The following is a 17,718-nucleotide window of genomic DNA, read 5'->3' on the forward strand; positions in this document are numbered from 1 at the left end:
AGCCATATCTAACTTAAAACAAGGGATTTGAATTATTGTCATGTGTTTGATCATGAATTCAAAACACTTATATGGTATGTAAAACTTCCCTACTAAGGTAAATATTATAACTTTCAGCTTGTATTGTCAAGTACAATGGTTGGTCCTGGATTCATAAACACTTATAAAGTAGGTAAAATTTCCCTACTATGGTAAATAATATAACTTTCAACTTGTATTGTCAAGTACAATGATTTCTTTTGTCTGGACGATCTCGTCATTATACATACACTTGCAATAACAAAAATTGAGTAAAATTTGTCAGTTAATCAGTGGTTTACCTATTCCCAACTGACTAGTAGATCCAGTCTCAACAAGTCTGGAGATTTCCTCTGGCACTGGAATGTTAAGCTCAGAACATATCAAGTGTATTATTTTCGCGGTCACAGTTCCAAATGACATCTTATTGAGAGTTACTGCCATTGCAAACTTATGCTCAATGTTGCAAAGACCAGTGGATCCACCAATACCTGAATGCCCGAAGCCAATAAGTTCCTCATTTGTTGAGTAACTCCTTTTGAATCCAAGCCCAAACATCCCATTGGGATAGGTCAAGTTTTCATATTCTCCAACTCCCATGAAAGCATCCTGAACTTTTGGGTTATGGAAGAGTTTGATATTCAGGTTATCACTTGATGTATCATCAATACTGCATCTATTGTCGCTGGGAATCTGGATGTAAACATTACCTTTGTCATCATGTCCAGAACTAATCTGAGTGGTTGAATTGCTACTTTGAGTCTGTCCAGGACCATGATCATCTAAACCAGTTTTCTTTTGAGATTTTTGCTTCTTTACAGTCTGCTGAGAAGGGAACTTCGGAATGTGCGGGTGACTTCCTAAGGTTGGCATGGAAGAATGATGTGGTGGAGGAACTTTCCCACCCTCAGCAAGTGCAGCATAATAGCGGGCCAGGGCACGAGCTGAGCAATGGCCATTCGCAGCAGGTATAATAGCACGGCGAGCATAGAGTGAGTTAAATATTGCAGGTAAAGTAGTTGCAAGTTGAGCCATCTGCTGCGGCTGGAAGGTGGTTGGAAGATCTGAACGGTTGCCGACATTTGACAACTTGGTGAGATCACTCATATCTATTGTAAGTGTTGCAAGTCGCGATTCCACACCTGCAATAGGGAATTTTAGGTTCGTCTCTTACGTGGTAAAGGAACTGGTGAGCCTTTGAGGGGGTAAAAAAACAAATTTTATACATCTTAAGAATAAGGAGACTATTAATACGGAAAGACCTCATTCCTTGTAAATATGGGAAAGGTTTAGAATCCATAACTGTGAAATTAGAAATAGGAAAAACATTTTATTTTTTTTGAGGATTACTTTCTTTTCCTTGTAACTTTTACTTGCAAACACTATTTAAACCTCAACACGCTTGAAGGGAATAATCATGAAACTCATTCCCATCATCTCTTCTTTTCTCATTCTCACAGTATAGTTCAAGTTCAAGATCTGGTGCACGTTGCTGGTCAATTTTTGGTGTACCCGTGATATTCTTATTAATATAGATGGCTGTGAGTTATCTGTAGATGAGTGTTAACTTCCTACTATTTATACAACTTGCATACAAAGGCTTTAATCTTGCAACATTAAAAAATTATTAATTACCTCATCCAGAAAATGGAACTACTCTATTGACAGAGAAACTTGGGACTGAAAGAAACAAACTATAGATGACGAGGCGGAGGGAGAACCGAAATCTTAGTCTAATACTCGATCATGCTAATAATGATTATTAGGGGTGTGTCTAAGACCTTTGCTCTGTTTGATTACACAAAGATCAGTGCAATGGTTAATGAGAATTCATTAGCTTACTCGTGGTGGTGCTGGTTGATGTGCATCACTCAAGGGAAACAAGGAAAACTCAGGGAGATGTGACAGTTGCCTGGAGATGTGCGGCAATAATATTCCCTTCTCCTGAAGGTCGCAGGTCAATGCACACAGCGAGTGGTTTCTCACAGTTCTGGTACCATATGCAGACAAACGAGCTGAAGAAATTGAAGGAATGCAAGACTAATGTCATAGTCTAAGTTCTTTCATATTCAATGTTATTATAACTGCTTTGTCTGACGCTGGATGGGGTTGGATATTTTAAAAATTTAATGATCAGATTCATATGTTGGACTTATGTGCACTTGAAGGTGTGTAGTTGATCAGTAACCACCTCAAGTCTTGAGGGGCAGCTTATTTCCTCATCAAAAAATAAGCTGCCACCTCAAACTTGTGTGGTTACTGGCCAGTTAACTGTGCACCATAATGTACCCATAAGTCCAGTATGTTAATACCATCAATACTTCAACTGCAGCAAATAAACATGGAAAATTATTTTAGACCTTAGAATTTGATAAGGTGGCTGTGATAATGTAGAACATGAATAAAAGCAGTCTAAACTTTCATTGTTCAGAAGTATTAACTATGGGAAATAGTACATCCCGTGTGGTTAGATTAGTTATCAACTGCCGAGGAGCCTAGAAACTATGACATATTGTTTCTAAAATGTCAATCAGCACATAGCTAAAGGGATTGAACAAGCAAAAAAGACTCAATTGACAGCAAAAGGCAGCAGGAGGAATAAGGAGATGCTAAAAAGTAGACACTGATCATACCTGGAGGAATTCCAACATAGAGCTCGCCATCAATCTTTAAAGGACGAACAAAAACTTCTTCTAGGAGTTCTTGAAATTTTCTTCCTGATGCTCTCTGTATTGAGATGACAATATATAAATGCCTCAAAGCATGTCAAGAATTTAAATATACTTGTAGATATATGTTTCTGTAAAGATGCTCCACTACAAGAATTCATTTATAAACTCAAAAGAGGAGCCACTAAGAGCTACTTCTGCAACAAACCAATCCCCATACTCCTACCGTGAGTCCATGACCGTAAATATGGAGCATAGTTGGAAACTTCCCTTCAACAATTGAATTAAACATACTACAATAACATTTAAGCTTTGCACACTTCAGTCGATTCTTAGGGGTCATGACACAAATAATGAGCAAAACACTGCAGTCATAAAATTTTATCAGAAAACATGAAATGCAACATTACCTCAATAATGCCTCCACATAACCAGCCAAAAGACAAATAATGGTACAGCTGCTCATGACCTGGTGCAGTTTCTGGAGCAGACATGGCAATTCGCTTTAAACATTCATCCCAATCGGTCATCAAAAAAGGATCTTCTTGGTTAATATCACTCATGGCACTATGTAAGCCAGAGGTATGGTTAAGAACATGATGAACCTGCCAAAATTAACATGCACCCAAACTGACCTAGTTGGAATGTAAGCAATAAATAACAAGGACTAAGAAAATGGTATTCTCAATTCATGGTGTTGCTTTCTGCAAGTAAATTTGGATATTTTCTGAAAAAAGGAATAAAGTAACTTTATCATCTTTTTTTTTCTTTGATCATCCACTCACTAAGAGGGGTCAGAAACAAGCTTGCAGTAAAACAAAAACTTCTAAGGAGGTTCATATCAGATCTTCATATACCTTTATTTGGTCTTTTCCATTTGATCCAAATTCAGGCCATATATTTGCAATATTGTCCTCAAGTTTCAGCTTTCTGTTAAGATAAAATGTTCTCATTGGTTAATTGCAAAAGCTAAAATTTTGTATCATAAATAAAACTAGAGCACAAAATATCTCTCAGACATCGGTACCTCTTAAGACTTCAAAACAAGCAAGACATGTTAGATGAAAGAGTAGAATTACAAGACGGGTATAGAAAAGATCAAAGGCATTATCAGATGAATCAAAGACATATCCACCTTGAAGCTCTCAAGTCTGAATCAGTATTTTTAAATGGAAGTATAAGCAATGGTGTTTCCATACCAAGCAACACAAGGTGCATACCATCTAAATTTTGATTTTACCAGGAACCTGGCTTCTAAGGGCATATCGATAAATAAACTCCCAGTGATGTGCAAGTATGAAGAAATAATGACATGTCTCAATTGTAGGCAAACCTTAAAAAAGAATTAACTTTCTTGGTAAGTGAAAAAATAAAGAGGTAAAAAGAGCTTCAAGATATTTAATGGTCCTACCAAGATCTTTCTAGGTCTGACCAATATTTCTCTCAAGCTATCTCATTAAAGAAAACTAAGTACATTAAGCACAGAGCAGAATGGTGTTGCTATTTCCGTATGGTTGCTTCTTCTGCATCAAATACTCCAAGACTAGAATACATGAACAATTTACAACGGCTTAACAGTTAACAAGGAATAAATCATGTGGATGGTGCATAATTTTAAGATTTAGAAAATCCTAAATAAAGCTTGGGATATTGCAAAAATCCATGTAGTAAGTACAGGAAAAAACTCTTATCAAAATAAAGCTTGGAATATAGCAAAAATCCATGTAGAAAAATAGAAGACTCTTTGTTTCATTGGTTTAAATGATTTAGATACTTCTGTATTTCATATCCAGAGGACAGAAAATTAGGACATCCAGAGAAGATATTGAATTTATTAGCATAACATACCCATTATCAACCAGCCAGTGCACCAGTCCAGCACATATTCCCTTTGTTGCTGAAAAAACAGAGAATAAGCTATCGGGTTGAACTGGTCGAGGATCATATTTTCCAAGTACCCCAGCAGCAGTATCAATGATCACTTCTCCATCTTTGTAGGCACATACCTTAAAATACACAGCAAACAATGAGCAAGCTTGAATCAGTGAAACCCAGGAACAAATCGCCAAATCCATAGACCAACTTAATTGGAGAGACATTTCTATATTAGAACATTTGGCAGCAGTATGACTAATCCATGTAGCTAGGATCGTAAAATCACTTCATTAAAAGAAATGTGGAAAACAACAGCCTATTCTAAGCTGACAAGTCCCAATATAATATCAGAAACCCAAATGAAACATTGAATAAGAACCTGAACTTCTATAAGAGTTGAGTACATATCCGATTAATAGCACTACAGAGTTTTGACAAAAAAATTATCCATTCCTATTCACATAAAGAACTCTCAGATCAATTCAACAACTGCAATGACTAACTGATGTTCTTTTCTATCTGAACCATCCACATGGCTCACATAGACATTTCCAGTGCTTTTTCCACTCATCTGATCTCTCAGAATTGTAGATGTCCAGTTGATATTCACAGTAACTGATTGCTCCATCTTCTGTATTTATTTTGTGCTTTCTCTTTGTTTCAAGGTACATCTTACTTATACACCAACCCCAAATTGAAAAGGTACTCCATACTCTATACTAAATTTTATTCTCTTTGACTGAGTGTTCAATCAAAGACTTATCTTGACTAAATACCCTTTACTTTTTTGCTGCGGCAAGAAATTGCGTCCTACAGCACCAATAGTGTTGGCTTCCCCTGCAAGGAAGAGTTGTGTACAAAGCCATTGGGAAGGGGAGCAAGGTGGCAGGATAATCAAACTGCAAAGACATAGTAATTACGAATATGTACCTGGATTCCAAGTATTTTCTCAGCATTCCCAAGCTCAACCAAAAGCTGCCTTAGTTTGGCTTCAACATCAGAATGAATTGGGGTGTCATAGATCCATCGTGGATTCAAAGCTGGCCCTCTATTTAAGTTGCTGTACAAGTTGGCAAAATACCTAATGAGCAATGCAACCAGTGATATATGTAAAATAAGCACAAAACAGAACTAACCATTGGAGCACAGATTCAGCAAAAGGTCGCATGATATCTATATAGACTATGCGCACATTCATTGTTGCAGAAAGCCCTGAGAACCACCGACAACCACTGAGTCAGTTGTTCGCACTTAGATGATACAAAGAGGAGATCAAAGAGAACATTCATCACAAACCTCTAAGAAGATTAAGAACCCTCCCGAATATAACAATATCACTAGGAAAAGCATCAACCTGGAAAAAATTGTCAGCTGCTTCAGAATCATTATAGTCAAGAGATTAATAATTCAGAGTCACTAGTGATTGAAAAAAGTTATAAGCTTACAGGATTAAAGCGTTTCACTTCCTTCTCATTGAGTTTCATCTTTTCTTGTATAACCTTGAAATTTTTTGACCTTTGCTCAGATAACATTTTCATACTTTCCTTCATCAAATTGAGAGATAAGTCAGACGAGGGAAATTGGATAGAAATAACCAACTAAAAAGAGAAAGCTTACAAGAGCTTCATTTGCAGGCGTGGAAGAACGGAAGAACACAGAAGTAACCTCCATAGCCTGTTCCGGTACGTCAAGGCGAAACTTCAGTCCCATCTCTGCAAATGCAGCCAAAAGTGCTACATGGTCCCCCTGCAAGAAGTGGTATCTCAATTTTTAAATGGCGAATTGGTAGAGAAACAATAACAACATTTTGTTGATTATATTAAACAAAAACATAAATTTTTCATTGGAATAGGAGATCCCAACAGGTCTTTGACAAGATATTACAGCTAAGTCTGAGAATAACAACAAGATGAGAAAACAGATATAGCTTGGATGATGTTATAATATATGCTTATCTTATAACTTTGTCCTGCAAGAGGGAAGATTATTAAACAGAAATACAACTAAGTAATGGGGCTCATAGATCTGTTAGCTGAATTTTAGCACTATGTACAATATAAATCAAACTATGACACAGATAGAAAGGTTTTAAGCAATTATCCTTTTTCTGATACCAGAATATCAGCAAGGGTAGAGGAAATAGGAGGCCAAGCTGTAAATTAGAATGTTGAATATTACTAAAAAGTTGACTGCTCACACTTGGTAAAAGACTAAAGGTTAACTGTTGACACACAGGTCTGATACACGAGTATAGTGCTTATCATGGCATATCAGAATAATACTTCTGAACCAGTTAACTGCTGTTAGGGCTTGCTCTGTTTCCCCCATATGAAAAAAATAATTGTGACATAAAAGTCTATGTTAGGAATAAAACTCTCCATATTTTGTAGATGAGGCAGTATCCTTAGTAGATCTTATAGGATTTCATAGTTGGATCTGCTGTCCTTTCTCTTTGTATTTATGGTTTTGGCACTATCCTAGTGCGTTTTTCTTTAATACTCAAGTTATCATTCTCAAAAAGTATTAATACAACATTTGGATACCAATTTTGTGTTCCATATAAACAAAACTTGCATAACTTATACAGGAATTCTGTGCATTATTCAATGCAGGATAAACTTTGGAATAAGAAAACGTTTAATAGACATGGATAAGAGCACCTACAATGATTTAAAGAGATAACCTCACATAATGTGCCTTATTTTCGTAAAAGAAATAAAAGATCTAATAAAGTATGAAATCTTCATAATTTGTGCTTTGAAGTTTTTTAAACTAAAAAAACTTGTACATATATACTGACTACTAAAGCTAATTCTTAACATTTGTATTATTCTCTGCATAGTAATTTCCGTATTAGTTATCACATAATTGTTCTTAAATTATTCGCATAACCATCATATATTACAGCCCTGCATAATTAGACCGTGAACCAAACGACTCCCAAGTGAAACCTTCTATATCATGTTTCCTCACCAGCTGTCTTAATTTCGGAGTATCTTACATCTGTTGCATGATCATGCAAGTTGAAGAGTTGGGCCATGGGTCCAGATCTCATTACAGGGTCCAAAAGGTAATTGCAATCTTCTTTATTTTGAAAATACCATTAGATTGGAAGATGTTCCTTCCCATTGCTACAATGTGCTGCCTTTTTGTTCGGCTAATGCTCCTCTTGCTGTTCCAATATTCATTTAATTTTCAACCTTAATGACAAAGAATTAGCTTGCCATCCTTTTGACTTCTGTCAATGTCATCCATTAGTTACTGTGAGGTCTTCCACTGAAAAGTTGCTCACGATGTAAGAGGAATTCCCTCTTGAACACCCTTTCTTCAAATTTAAAGGAATTTGAGAAGTTCCCCTCATCTTCCACTTGGAAGGCAAAGGTTCCTTGTGCATTCGCGCATTTACGCGGTCCTTGTCGCTTCAGGCTTAACACTACTGACCTGATACAGTAGAAAAAACCTTACAATCTAGAAGTCCTCACTATCTTAGTATGTGATAGGAGAGCTAGGAGATTGCTTCTCGTTTTTATTCATGTTGTTCATTAATAACAGAGCTCTAACAGTACTTAGTAGCTGCAGAAGACACTGTTGTTTCATTTTCTCTACATGAGTTTAGACATTACACTGAGGGATAGGATCCTTGTGCATTCACGCATTTATGTGGTCATTGTCACTTCAGGCTTAACACTACTGACCTGATACAGTAGAAAAAATCTTACAATCTAGAAGTCCTCACTATCTTAGTATGTGATAGGAGAGCAAGGAGATTGCTTCTCGTTTTTATTCATGTTGTTCATTTACAACAGAACTCTAAGGAATCGTTTGGTTTGAATTCAAGTTATGATGAGATTAGTTATGATGGGATAAATTATGATGGGATTAGTTATGATTGGATAAGTTATGATAAGATTATTTTTAATTGAGTGTTTGGTTTGTTGTATTCAAAATAATAAATTTTAAGAACAATTTATTTGTTTACAAAAATATCCTTCGTGAATGTAAAAAGTGATGTATAAAAAGGGTTTAAAGAGACATTTGTGTCATTTACTTATTTTATCCTGGGATAAGTTATCCAGGGATTACTATACCACCTAAGGGGAGGGATAACTTATCCCGGTACTAATTGTTAATCCCGGGATAAGTTATCCCGACTTGCCAACCAAACAATAAATTAAGTGGTACTATAATTTAATCCCAAGACTATTTGGTATTATCCTTCACACCAAACGACCCCTAACAGTATTTAGTAGCTGCAGAAGACACTGTTGTTTCATTTTCACTACATGAGTTTAGACATTACACTGGGGGATTGATAAAAAAATTAAGGTTAAATTCTGTGTAGAGTTGATCTACAGGCTTCCATTTGTTTACTAGGGTAGAGTGTGTAGTCAGACAATGATTGTTTCATTCACTGTACCGCCTCCTATGAGCAGTTTGTATGTCCTATAAGTGGTGTAAAGCAATATTTCACTGACCAAATCAAAGAATACACAATTTGCTGTCCCTCTATTTAAGGGCCTCCTAATGTCAGAACTTTTAAATACTTGTATCAGGGCCCACACAACTCTAGAGTCTGTGTCTCAGCTATGATCTCAAAACCAATATGTGCCTTCTCCTCTATGCAATTTTATTTTTTTTGTGGTGAAAGTGGACAAAGCTATATGTGTGTGTTCCGTGTTCAAGGCATCCTTGCTAATATGATGATCTAGATATGCATAAAATATGCTACATTGATATGTGTGAGTATCAGTTCTTATTCTTCCCTGTGCCTGGTATCTTCGACAAAACTTTATTAGGTAATGATTCTCTTGACCATGGTTTAAATAATTTGCAAAAAGATCAACTAATATGACTTGTTCATGAAGTATGAAAGCAGTTAGCCAGATAGGGCCTTGATGACATGCCTGCATCAATAAATTCATAAATTCATTGAATACATCATTACAAGTATATACAGTCCTCATTGGATGTTAAAGGAACTGGACAAACCTCGGCAGCTGCCAGAAACATCTTCGCAAGAGCTTGTTTCAAGGAACTTGAAAGTAGCTTTGTGAGTCCAAAATCCAACAAAATTGGGCAATGAGGTGGTTCCTTGCTCACCAGAAAATTTCCTATTTTTGACAACCCAATAAAATTTTCAACAGAGTGAAACATATTAAGATTGGAAACGTGTATTCAGCATAATTAGCAGGAAGAAATGTTGTAGCTTTGGTAGAATCATAGTGAGGTACAAAAAAAGAAGGAAGTCTGGACAGGCAGCATATCAACAAAAACAGATCAGACATGTTAAAATAATTAATGAGAAGACAGTGACTCATCCATAGTGAGCTAAAAATGAATGGAGGTGTACCTGGATGAGGGTCTCCATTAAAAAATCCATCAATATAAATTTGGTGTGCATATGCACGTGTAATTTCTTCGACAAGTTTTTGCTTATCTACTCCCAAGGCTTGAAGTGATTCAGCGTCATTCAAACGAACACCGTCCATATACTCAAGTATGAGCACCTTTTCGGTAGACTGAAATTTCAAGCAATCCAATAAAAACATGTTATGGATGGATAAAAGCAACACTCGTCTGTTTTAAAGTATAATTGTATACGAAATTGCATTTTTGGTATAAGAGCTGTTTGGTAGAGTGTCCAGCTCAACTTTTGGAATTCTTGGATTCTCTAATGAAGTAATAAAGCAAGGTGACTGCTCCCAGACTTTTGTAATTTATGCAAGTACCAGCTTGAAACCGTTATATCAATATAACTACCTTACCTTATCATTGAAAAATAATGTTACTGGAAAAAGGAAGAATACATGGACAGAAGTAACGGATGAGAGATTCAAGTGATTGAAGCCTACAGCTTTGCCTACACCTTTCTGAAGTAATCCAAAAACTAATACGTAATAAATACCATAAACTAGTTCAGCATCTTTTTTGGGTGAAAAGGTAAGCAACCATTATATTAATAAATAAAGCAGCCTGGCACTAGCCAAGAAAAGACAGTAGATATTTACTGAAGCCAGAAAAATTATGAAACTATTTATATGCATTTCGAAAAGATGGATCTTTGGAAACAATTCTGCCATGGAAATTTAACAACTGGCGAAATGAAATAGGAGGCAATCAGAAACTATTCTCATATGGCCTTAAACACAAAATCAAGCTGCAATTGTAAATATAACGGATTTAAAGATGTATGTTCAATTAAAGATTGAAACAAATGAAAGTGAATATACTGCAGAAGACATGTCCTGTCAAGATCAAAATAGTATAAGCAGGTTACTAAGTTGATATGAATATAAATGTTTGTGGTATGAAACTTTGGAAGTGGAATGGAAGGGGGAAGCGGGGTCTCTTCAATAAATTCCTCCTCACGCTTAATTCTTCTACTTGTGACCATTCTTCCACAGATTTTTGATTAACTTTTCACTTATTTTCCTTTCCGGACTAGATGAATTTGTCATTTAAATGCTGTTGTCCCTGCTCCCTCTCTGTTAAAGGAAGGTTTGTTGAATCCCGAGGATACACCTAGTCTGACGAAATGTCCTTAACATGCCTCAAGATACAAAATTTTCCATGTAATTTCCAACAATTGAAGTATTTAAATAAACTGATTTTGTACTATTAAACTATCTGAATAATTAAAAGAACAATTAAATAAACTGATTTTTTTACTCTTAAACAAACTTTATACAGTATTTGCATAAACACTAATAAAATAGTATCAAATAAACTGTTTTTTTTATTATTAACTAAGTGGGAAAAAACTACAAATCTTCATAAAAGACCCAGCAATGGCTGCAGTCAGCACCGAAGAAGACGCAGACACAACAGCAGAACCAAAAAGAAAATTAAGAAAGAAAACATCTGGCTGTTAGATCACTGGTCAAGTGTCTAATTGTCCCACTTAGGTCATTTTTAATTTTTTAGCAAGAACTTCTTTTGTCTAAAAATGTTTGTTCCTGTCTTTTTCTTCTGAAAATTCACTTTTAAAAATAATAAATAAATAAAAACGATCACTCTAGGGCTTCATCGCTTTGCGTTTCTTTGACTGAAGTGGTTGCTTCTTCAATCTCACACTGAAGAAGCGCACCCTCACTTTGCTTCACTTCATCGCCTCAAGTGACAAAGCGCTTGTTTTTTGCAACACTTGATGCAATGAAAACTACGGCTCACCAAGAACCTTTGCAAGATCCTTACAACTACTACGTATCATTCCTAGACAAGTTGGTAAAATCGCTCCTAAATCATCCATATGAACCTTGGTGAAGTCCCTCTTATTGTTAAGAGAAAGATGTATTCTTCTACAATAGATTTGATGTAACAACTCTCTACATGTTGCTATTTATTACTACTTAAGGAAATGGAGTTCCGCTCCTAGTAGCTCTATCAATACCATCAAATCTATAAAGCATTCAAGTAGGAAAAATTACGAGAAACTATGGCTCCTAAAAAGTCACAGAATAGTTGCTTAGATAACTTCTACATACTAGAGGAACATACTTGAATGATTTCAGGAATTAGTACATCCACATGATTAGCAGGCTTACTATCATCACATCTTTTGTTACAATGGAGATTTCTTGAGACCTTTCGGGTGTTCTCTGCCAAAACCAGAAGAAGAGAAAAGCTTAACAAACATGATACAGAAGAAAACAGTGCTGAAACATTAAGTAAAATCATTTTGACTACTTGAAGAATACCAGCCTCATGATTGAAATCTAGTTCTTTAGGTGATTCGTTGCACCATTCATCTATCATGGGGTGGAAATTATATTGTGGTTCCGCCCATGCTATCCAATCAACTATTGACTTGGCATTTTTCAGGTCCTGAAAAAGAACTTGCGTAAATGAAACTATTCTTTTTCAGTACCTCTATATTCACACAGCAAAAAAAATAATCTTTGGCTCTAGTATAAACAACCTCCAGTATAACTGCTTTTATGCCATCATGCTGAACTTTGACAACAACTTCCTGGCCATCACTCAAAGTTGCACGATGAACTTGAGCTATCTGCGGAAAGATAATGTTGAAAGTAATTAGGATAATTTAAGTGTCATGTCATGAACAAAGGAAAACTGAAAAGCTAATGTTAGGACCACCATTGTTTCTTATAGCTCGCACCAACTTCTGCTATTATATCCCACATCTATGGGTACTTCTAATATAACTGAAAGAAATAACTATATATATTACTATAAAGGTAGGAAAGCAGTGGCTGAATTACTGCTTAACTGCCAAGTTGTAAATCCTTGTTTCCACTCTGCACCTAGCTTTTTAGTTCAGACACTTACTGAGGCAGTTGCTAGAGGAACTTTGTCAAAATCCAAGAATAGATCATCCATGGTCTTCCCCAGCTCTTTTTCTATGGTTTTGCATACCTGGGGAAAAACAATTCATTCAATTAGTAACATTTATCAAATTAATTTTAGATATTCCTTTTATATATCTGTTGAATATTAAATATTCTTTCTATCAGTCTGGTGAATGTTTAGATATTCAAACTGCATAAAAATGAGTTGAACTTCTGCAGATGTCTTGTATGATTTTATTAGCAAAAATATAGAGATATACAATACTCTAAGAGCAAAGAAATATAGATAATTTCCTGCTAAAGCAAATTTGGCATCCCAAGATTATGTCATAGAAATGACAATCTGAATGATATAGGAGATAAGTAGAGAAACAAATATTTAAAGGATTTAAAAGGGGCCACTAAAATGTAAAGCTCTAATGCTTACTGCACACTAAGAGTTCCCTTAGGATCAAGCTAGATCTATCTCTACTGAGCTACTTTTAACATGGTTCTGTTTAGCAAGGACAGTTCAAGAGCAATAATTGTCCCTAATAAGGAGATGATAAACTGGTGCTTTTCACTCCACTATGGCATACAGGTTTTTCCATAATTTCTGCTTTCACAGAGAAAAGGAATGCCATCTTCTTGTAATTGACGAATTGTCATCTCCCATAATCATTTTCGGTTGCTCTTAAAACTTTCACTTCCAATCAATCGTGGACGCTGGATGACAAGCGTGTAAGTGATTACAAAGTTGAGATATAAAACCACATGGAGCAGAAGATTGATTTTCTCAGTAGGCTTCAGCTAGGGGAGAGGGGTTCTGAAGAAGAGGCTATATAGGAAAACAAAGGATAATTACATCAAATGACCATTCGGTCAATTTGATTACCAAAAAAATGGCCAATTTCTTCTCCACCTTCATTGTCGTCGCCAGTTTCTTCTTCCAGTTTTTTCTTCTTCTTTATAAAAATTTGATGTACCGCAAACGTGAATTGTTTCGAGCGAATTATATATCTAAAAACTCAAAACATCGAGAGGATTTCACATCTAAATTTTGGGATTGTTTAGAGGTGATCTTGAGTTGATCGATATAGAATAGTAGGTGTATACTTCATGTATACTCCGTGTATATTTCATGTATAATTAAGCTATATTCAGTTTTTTGAGTGTATCATAATGTATAGTTAGTGTATAACTCATGTATAGGTAAATTATATTGTATAGTCAGTGTATACTTTCTACAACTTTTGGCAAGCTATATTGTACCGTCAAGGTATATTTCCTATGATTTTTGGCTATTTTCTATGTAAATAAAACATGGCTATATTTGTTGTAAACTAATTTATTGTATATATTTGAAACTACCCGAAAACAAATTTGAGGTTTTGGGATAGGAAAGTATCTTGTAAAAATATGTTAATCAATGAAAAGAGGAGGAATCATGTCTAAAACAAGATAATTATTTCCGAAAAATACTTATTATCCATGCAAAATTCCAGGCAACATAGAATAGATTTCCCTGCAGACCATTGGTTCTCCAGCTTACATCAGAGATGCGCCAGAGTATGAATCGTAAGTAAATGAATTCATGGGGGTTTTAGCATATCTTTTCACATCGACGTAACCTGAGTTGCTTTGATGATTAATAGCTAACTTGGTCTTCTTGGTCATGCTATAAAAAACCCAATTAAAAGATCGGCTTTAAATATGATCAAACACAGCCTCCACTCTTTTACAGTTCTGTCTCTCCACTATCTCCTACCAATTGCAACCTCTCAGACACGCAACAAACAAAACACATGAGTTAGGATGTGCAAACCACTTTTTTTTATGCAAAAGAACCTTAAGAGAACCTTCATGATGTTTCTCAATTCTCAACTATAAGAAGATATTCAAGTCATCATTCATATATTCCTCATATGAGAACATTTCATGAAACTGAACATCCATAAAACTAACTCAAATCTCAATGTACAAATTACTAAACTGGAGACCTGCCACCAACCCACCCCTCTTCCAAACCCCAATAGAAAAGAACCCCTCAAATAGAGTGCAAGGAGAAAACAAATAAATGAAGGAGGAAAGAAAACCTATAACTTTGACTCGTCAAATCCAAATCACCAGTTAAAGCTCTCTGAATCAACAATGCAAATAAACTGAGAGAACCACAAAACTAACATCTCCATGTTGAATGCATAAGATACAAATAATCAATTTCAAGAGATTACAAATGGTTCCTGAAAATGTATTTTCTCTAGATGATAATAGTTCTAGCAAATGACTAAAATAAAGAATGCAATCACTAGCAATAGGATTGTTATTGCAAACAATCCATTGTTGGAAATCCTTTGATAAAGTTAACCAAAGTTACCTCTTTTAAAGAGCGGGGAGGAAGAGAGTCCTGTAATTGCTTCAAAAGGCGTGTATAAGCCTCTGGCAGTACATCAGCACGTGTGGATAGATACTGTCCAAGTTTCACCCACAAACCTTCTAGCTCTACTATTAAATTAAGAACACGCTTAGCATTGCGTTCATGAGCTTTCTCCCATAGAGAAGCTATCTTTAACTTGTTTGCCCATTTTTCTCGCTGCTGTAAAGCCTTCACATCACACAATAGTGTTCATAAGTTCTTCAGTCTGCTTAGTAAAAGGAAATAAGATGACAAAAGCCAGTTTTTCATCTTTTAAATTTCAGATATGACATTAACATTAGTAACCTAGCAGCTACGCAACATAAATCATACCTTGTAATCAAAGTAAATGATAAGAGCTACAGCAAAAACTTTCACACGCCTCTTATAGATGTTTCCCCATCCCATTGATTGTAGCCTGGTTGAGAAATGTATTTCTATCTAAGAAGTTATAGATCTGCAAGAAGGGAGATAAGCAACTAAGAAAGTGTTATTTTGGAAAAAATATGAGTCCTATCATCCTGCTAAACCAGCATGAACAATGGCAGTTAAAGGATCCAAAAACAGTTATGAAGGCTTCAGTTCCAAAATAATGGCTCAATGGCAAGCTAACAGACTATAAACAGTTATGAAGACTTTAGTTCAGAAATACTTGCTCAATGGTAAACTAACAGAATATATGTTAGTCTGAACTCTGATGTCTATCAATGTAGTGTCAATAGTGGGAGGTCCATCAAAATATAGCAACCCCTCTCCCAACCCAATTGAGAAAAGAAAAAGCAAGAAGAAACAAGTAAAGATTGGCATGCATAAAAGTAAACGAATCATCTCCTAAGAACAAAAACTTAGTTTACACATATTCTTTCTGATAGGTATTGACACACATACTTAAACCAGATTACTCATACCAGTGGTGTCATTTGGTAAAAGACCAATCCATAGTAAAGGAGTAATTGCAAGTAAATGTTTTCTTGCAGATATGAGAATAATCATCGTGCAGGTACCCCCTCCATTCTCTTTCATATGACACTCTTTCCTTTTTAGTCTTTTCCAAAGACTGGTTTTCTATATTTATGAACTCCTTAATCTTACCATTCTCATTTTTCCTTTAATGGCATGCTATTACAGAAAAATGGCATATAGATGTCACTAAATATTAAGGGTATTTTTGGTGTGTAATACATATTCAGCTCATGTCAAAAAGAATTCTTTCTTTTTTTCCATGTAAAGAGAACAGCTCGCACACATGCACAAAACCTTATTGTTTCTTCTGTAGCCAGTGTTGTTAAGACCTTGCTTTAAGCGCTTAGGCCCTAAAGTTCACTGCTGCATATATTGATTACTTCAATTCGCCTAAGCTGCACTTAAGTGCAAGCAACAAGACATTGAGGTGAGAGCCTCATTGACCACAGGCTCTACGTTAGAAAGAGCACCACCAAACATTAAATACAGTTCAATGTATGAATAGGATGCATGTCACAAGCTCGAATCCTACCACTGAAAAGTAGCCTAATATTTAAGTGAGAAAAGGGTACATGCACATGCCCATACTCCTCCGAGTTTCTAACCTGTGGACCAACTAGGGTTGGTCAGCTAATTCACAAGGAATTTTTCGGTTATCAAAAGAAGATCAACATAGCTGGAAAATTAGTATATCAATTATTAAGAGAACATCTTGAATAAATATGCCAATGAGTAGGAACAAATTTAGGAGAATAAAAACTTCAAAATTGGGTCTTGGCATTAAAAACATAAATTTAAACGGTTTTCAAACTTAAGTGATTACTTTTGCTTCATTTCTTTCATTCCACTGCTTTTATACTCTCCTTATTTGTGCCTTTATCAACTAAACAAGTGTTTTAGTTGTACCTTCTGCTTAGAACCCCAACAAACACTTCATATTATATGTACTATGTACTCCAAAACTATACAAAGAATGAAGATTGTCCAGTAACATCTATACAAGAGTTACCAATTCCTTCAAATATTCTTCTATTTATCTCCTTCCACATTGTTCACATGGGCGGCAAAGGAATGACCTCACCTGACTTTATTTTTTTCTTCTTTTTTTCCTTTTCTTCTAGATAAAGGGCTTTCATTTCTACTTGACTGATATAATTCATTTCCCTCAAATTCTCTAATTTAATTATGGTAATCACTTAAGTAAAGGTCATATGATAAGCACCTCGAAGTCTGTAATGAAGTCCCATTGTCACTTGAGAAAGGAGAGTTTACATGCTCTTAGCTTCATTCAAGGTAAAATGCTGCTGAAGAATGGAGAAATACATGTGAATGATATCTTCGATTAAGCTAAGCATTACACTGACACTGAAATTAGAATAGTACCTTTCTATTTCTCTGTATTTTCTATTAGTGCTGTATCAAATTTGTCTTTCAGTCCCCCCTCCCCCCCCCCCCCCCCCCCCGACACCCCATCACAACACCCATACAA

General features: G+C 35.6%; 1 protein-coding gene across 2 annotated transcripts in view; it reads right to left on the reverse strand.

The window, feature by feature from the left end:
* Positions 1-123: 123 nt before the first annotated feature.
* Positions 124-17,718, reverse strand: part of LOC102585966 (uncharacterized) — an 18,713-nt gene continuing 1,118 nt past the window's right edge. The window contains exons 2-19 of one of the 2 annotated variants that reach the window (XM_006355152.2): positions 15,600-15,723; positions 15,228-15,455; positions 12,852-12,938; positions 12,481-12,570; positions 12,260-12,386; positions 12,060-12,160; positions 9,913-10,081; positions 9,552-9,673; positions 6,180-6,308; positions 6,008-6,106; positions 5,859-5,916; positions 5,699-5,774; positions 5,493-5,622; positions 4,536-4,693; positions 3,545-3,617; positions 3,098-3,292; positions 2,652-2,745; positions 124-1,160 (exon numbers count right to left, since the gene is read on the reverse strand). In XM_006355152.2, the coding sequence (XP_006355214.1) occupies positions 301-1,160; positions 2,652-2,745; positions 3,098-3,292; positions 3,545-3,617; positions 4,536-4,693; positions 5,493-5,622; positions 5,699-5,774; positions 5,859-5,916; positions 6,008-6,106; positions 6,180-6,308; positions 9,552-9,673; positions 9,913-10,081; positions 12,060-12,160; positions 12,260-12,386; positions 12,481-12,570; positions 12,852-12,938; positions 15,228-15,455; positions 15,600-15,674 (2,871 nt within the window). In that variant the 5' untranslated portion in view covers positions 15,675-15,723 and the 3' untranslated portion in view covers positions 124-300. Of the gene's footprint in view, positions 1,161-2,651; positions 2,746-3,097; positions 3,293-3,544; positions 3,618-4,535; positions 4,694-5,492; positions 5,623-5,698; positions 5,775-5,858; positions 5,917-6,007; positions 6,107-6,179; positions 6,309-9,551; positions 9,674-9,912; positions 10,082-12,059; positions 12,161-12,259; positions 12,387-12,480; positions 12,571-12,851; positions 12,939-14,336; positions 14,836-15,227; positions 15,456-15,599; positions 15,724-17,718 lie in introns of those variants that run through there. The other variant, XM_015312231.1, reaches the window with a different exon arrangement.

Source organism: Solanum tuberosum, unplaced genomic scaffold (genome assembly GCF_000226075.1).
Source record: "Solanum tuberosum cultivar DM 1-3 516 R44 unplaced genomic scaffold, SolTub_3.0 scf00191, whole genome shotgun sequence".
Classification (NCBI taxonomy): domain Eukaryota; kingdom Viridiplantae; phylum Streptophyta; class Magnoliopsida; order Solanales; family Solanaceae; genus Solanum; species Solanum tuberosum.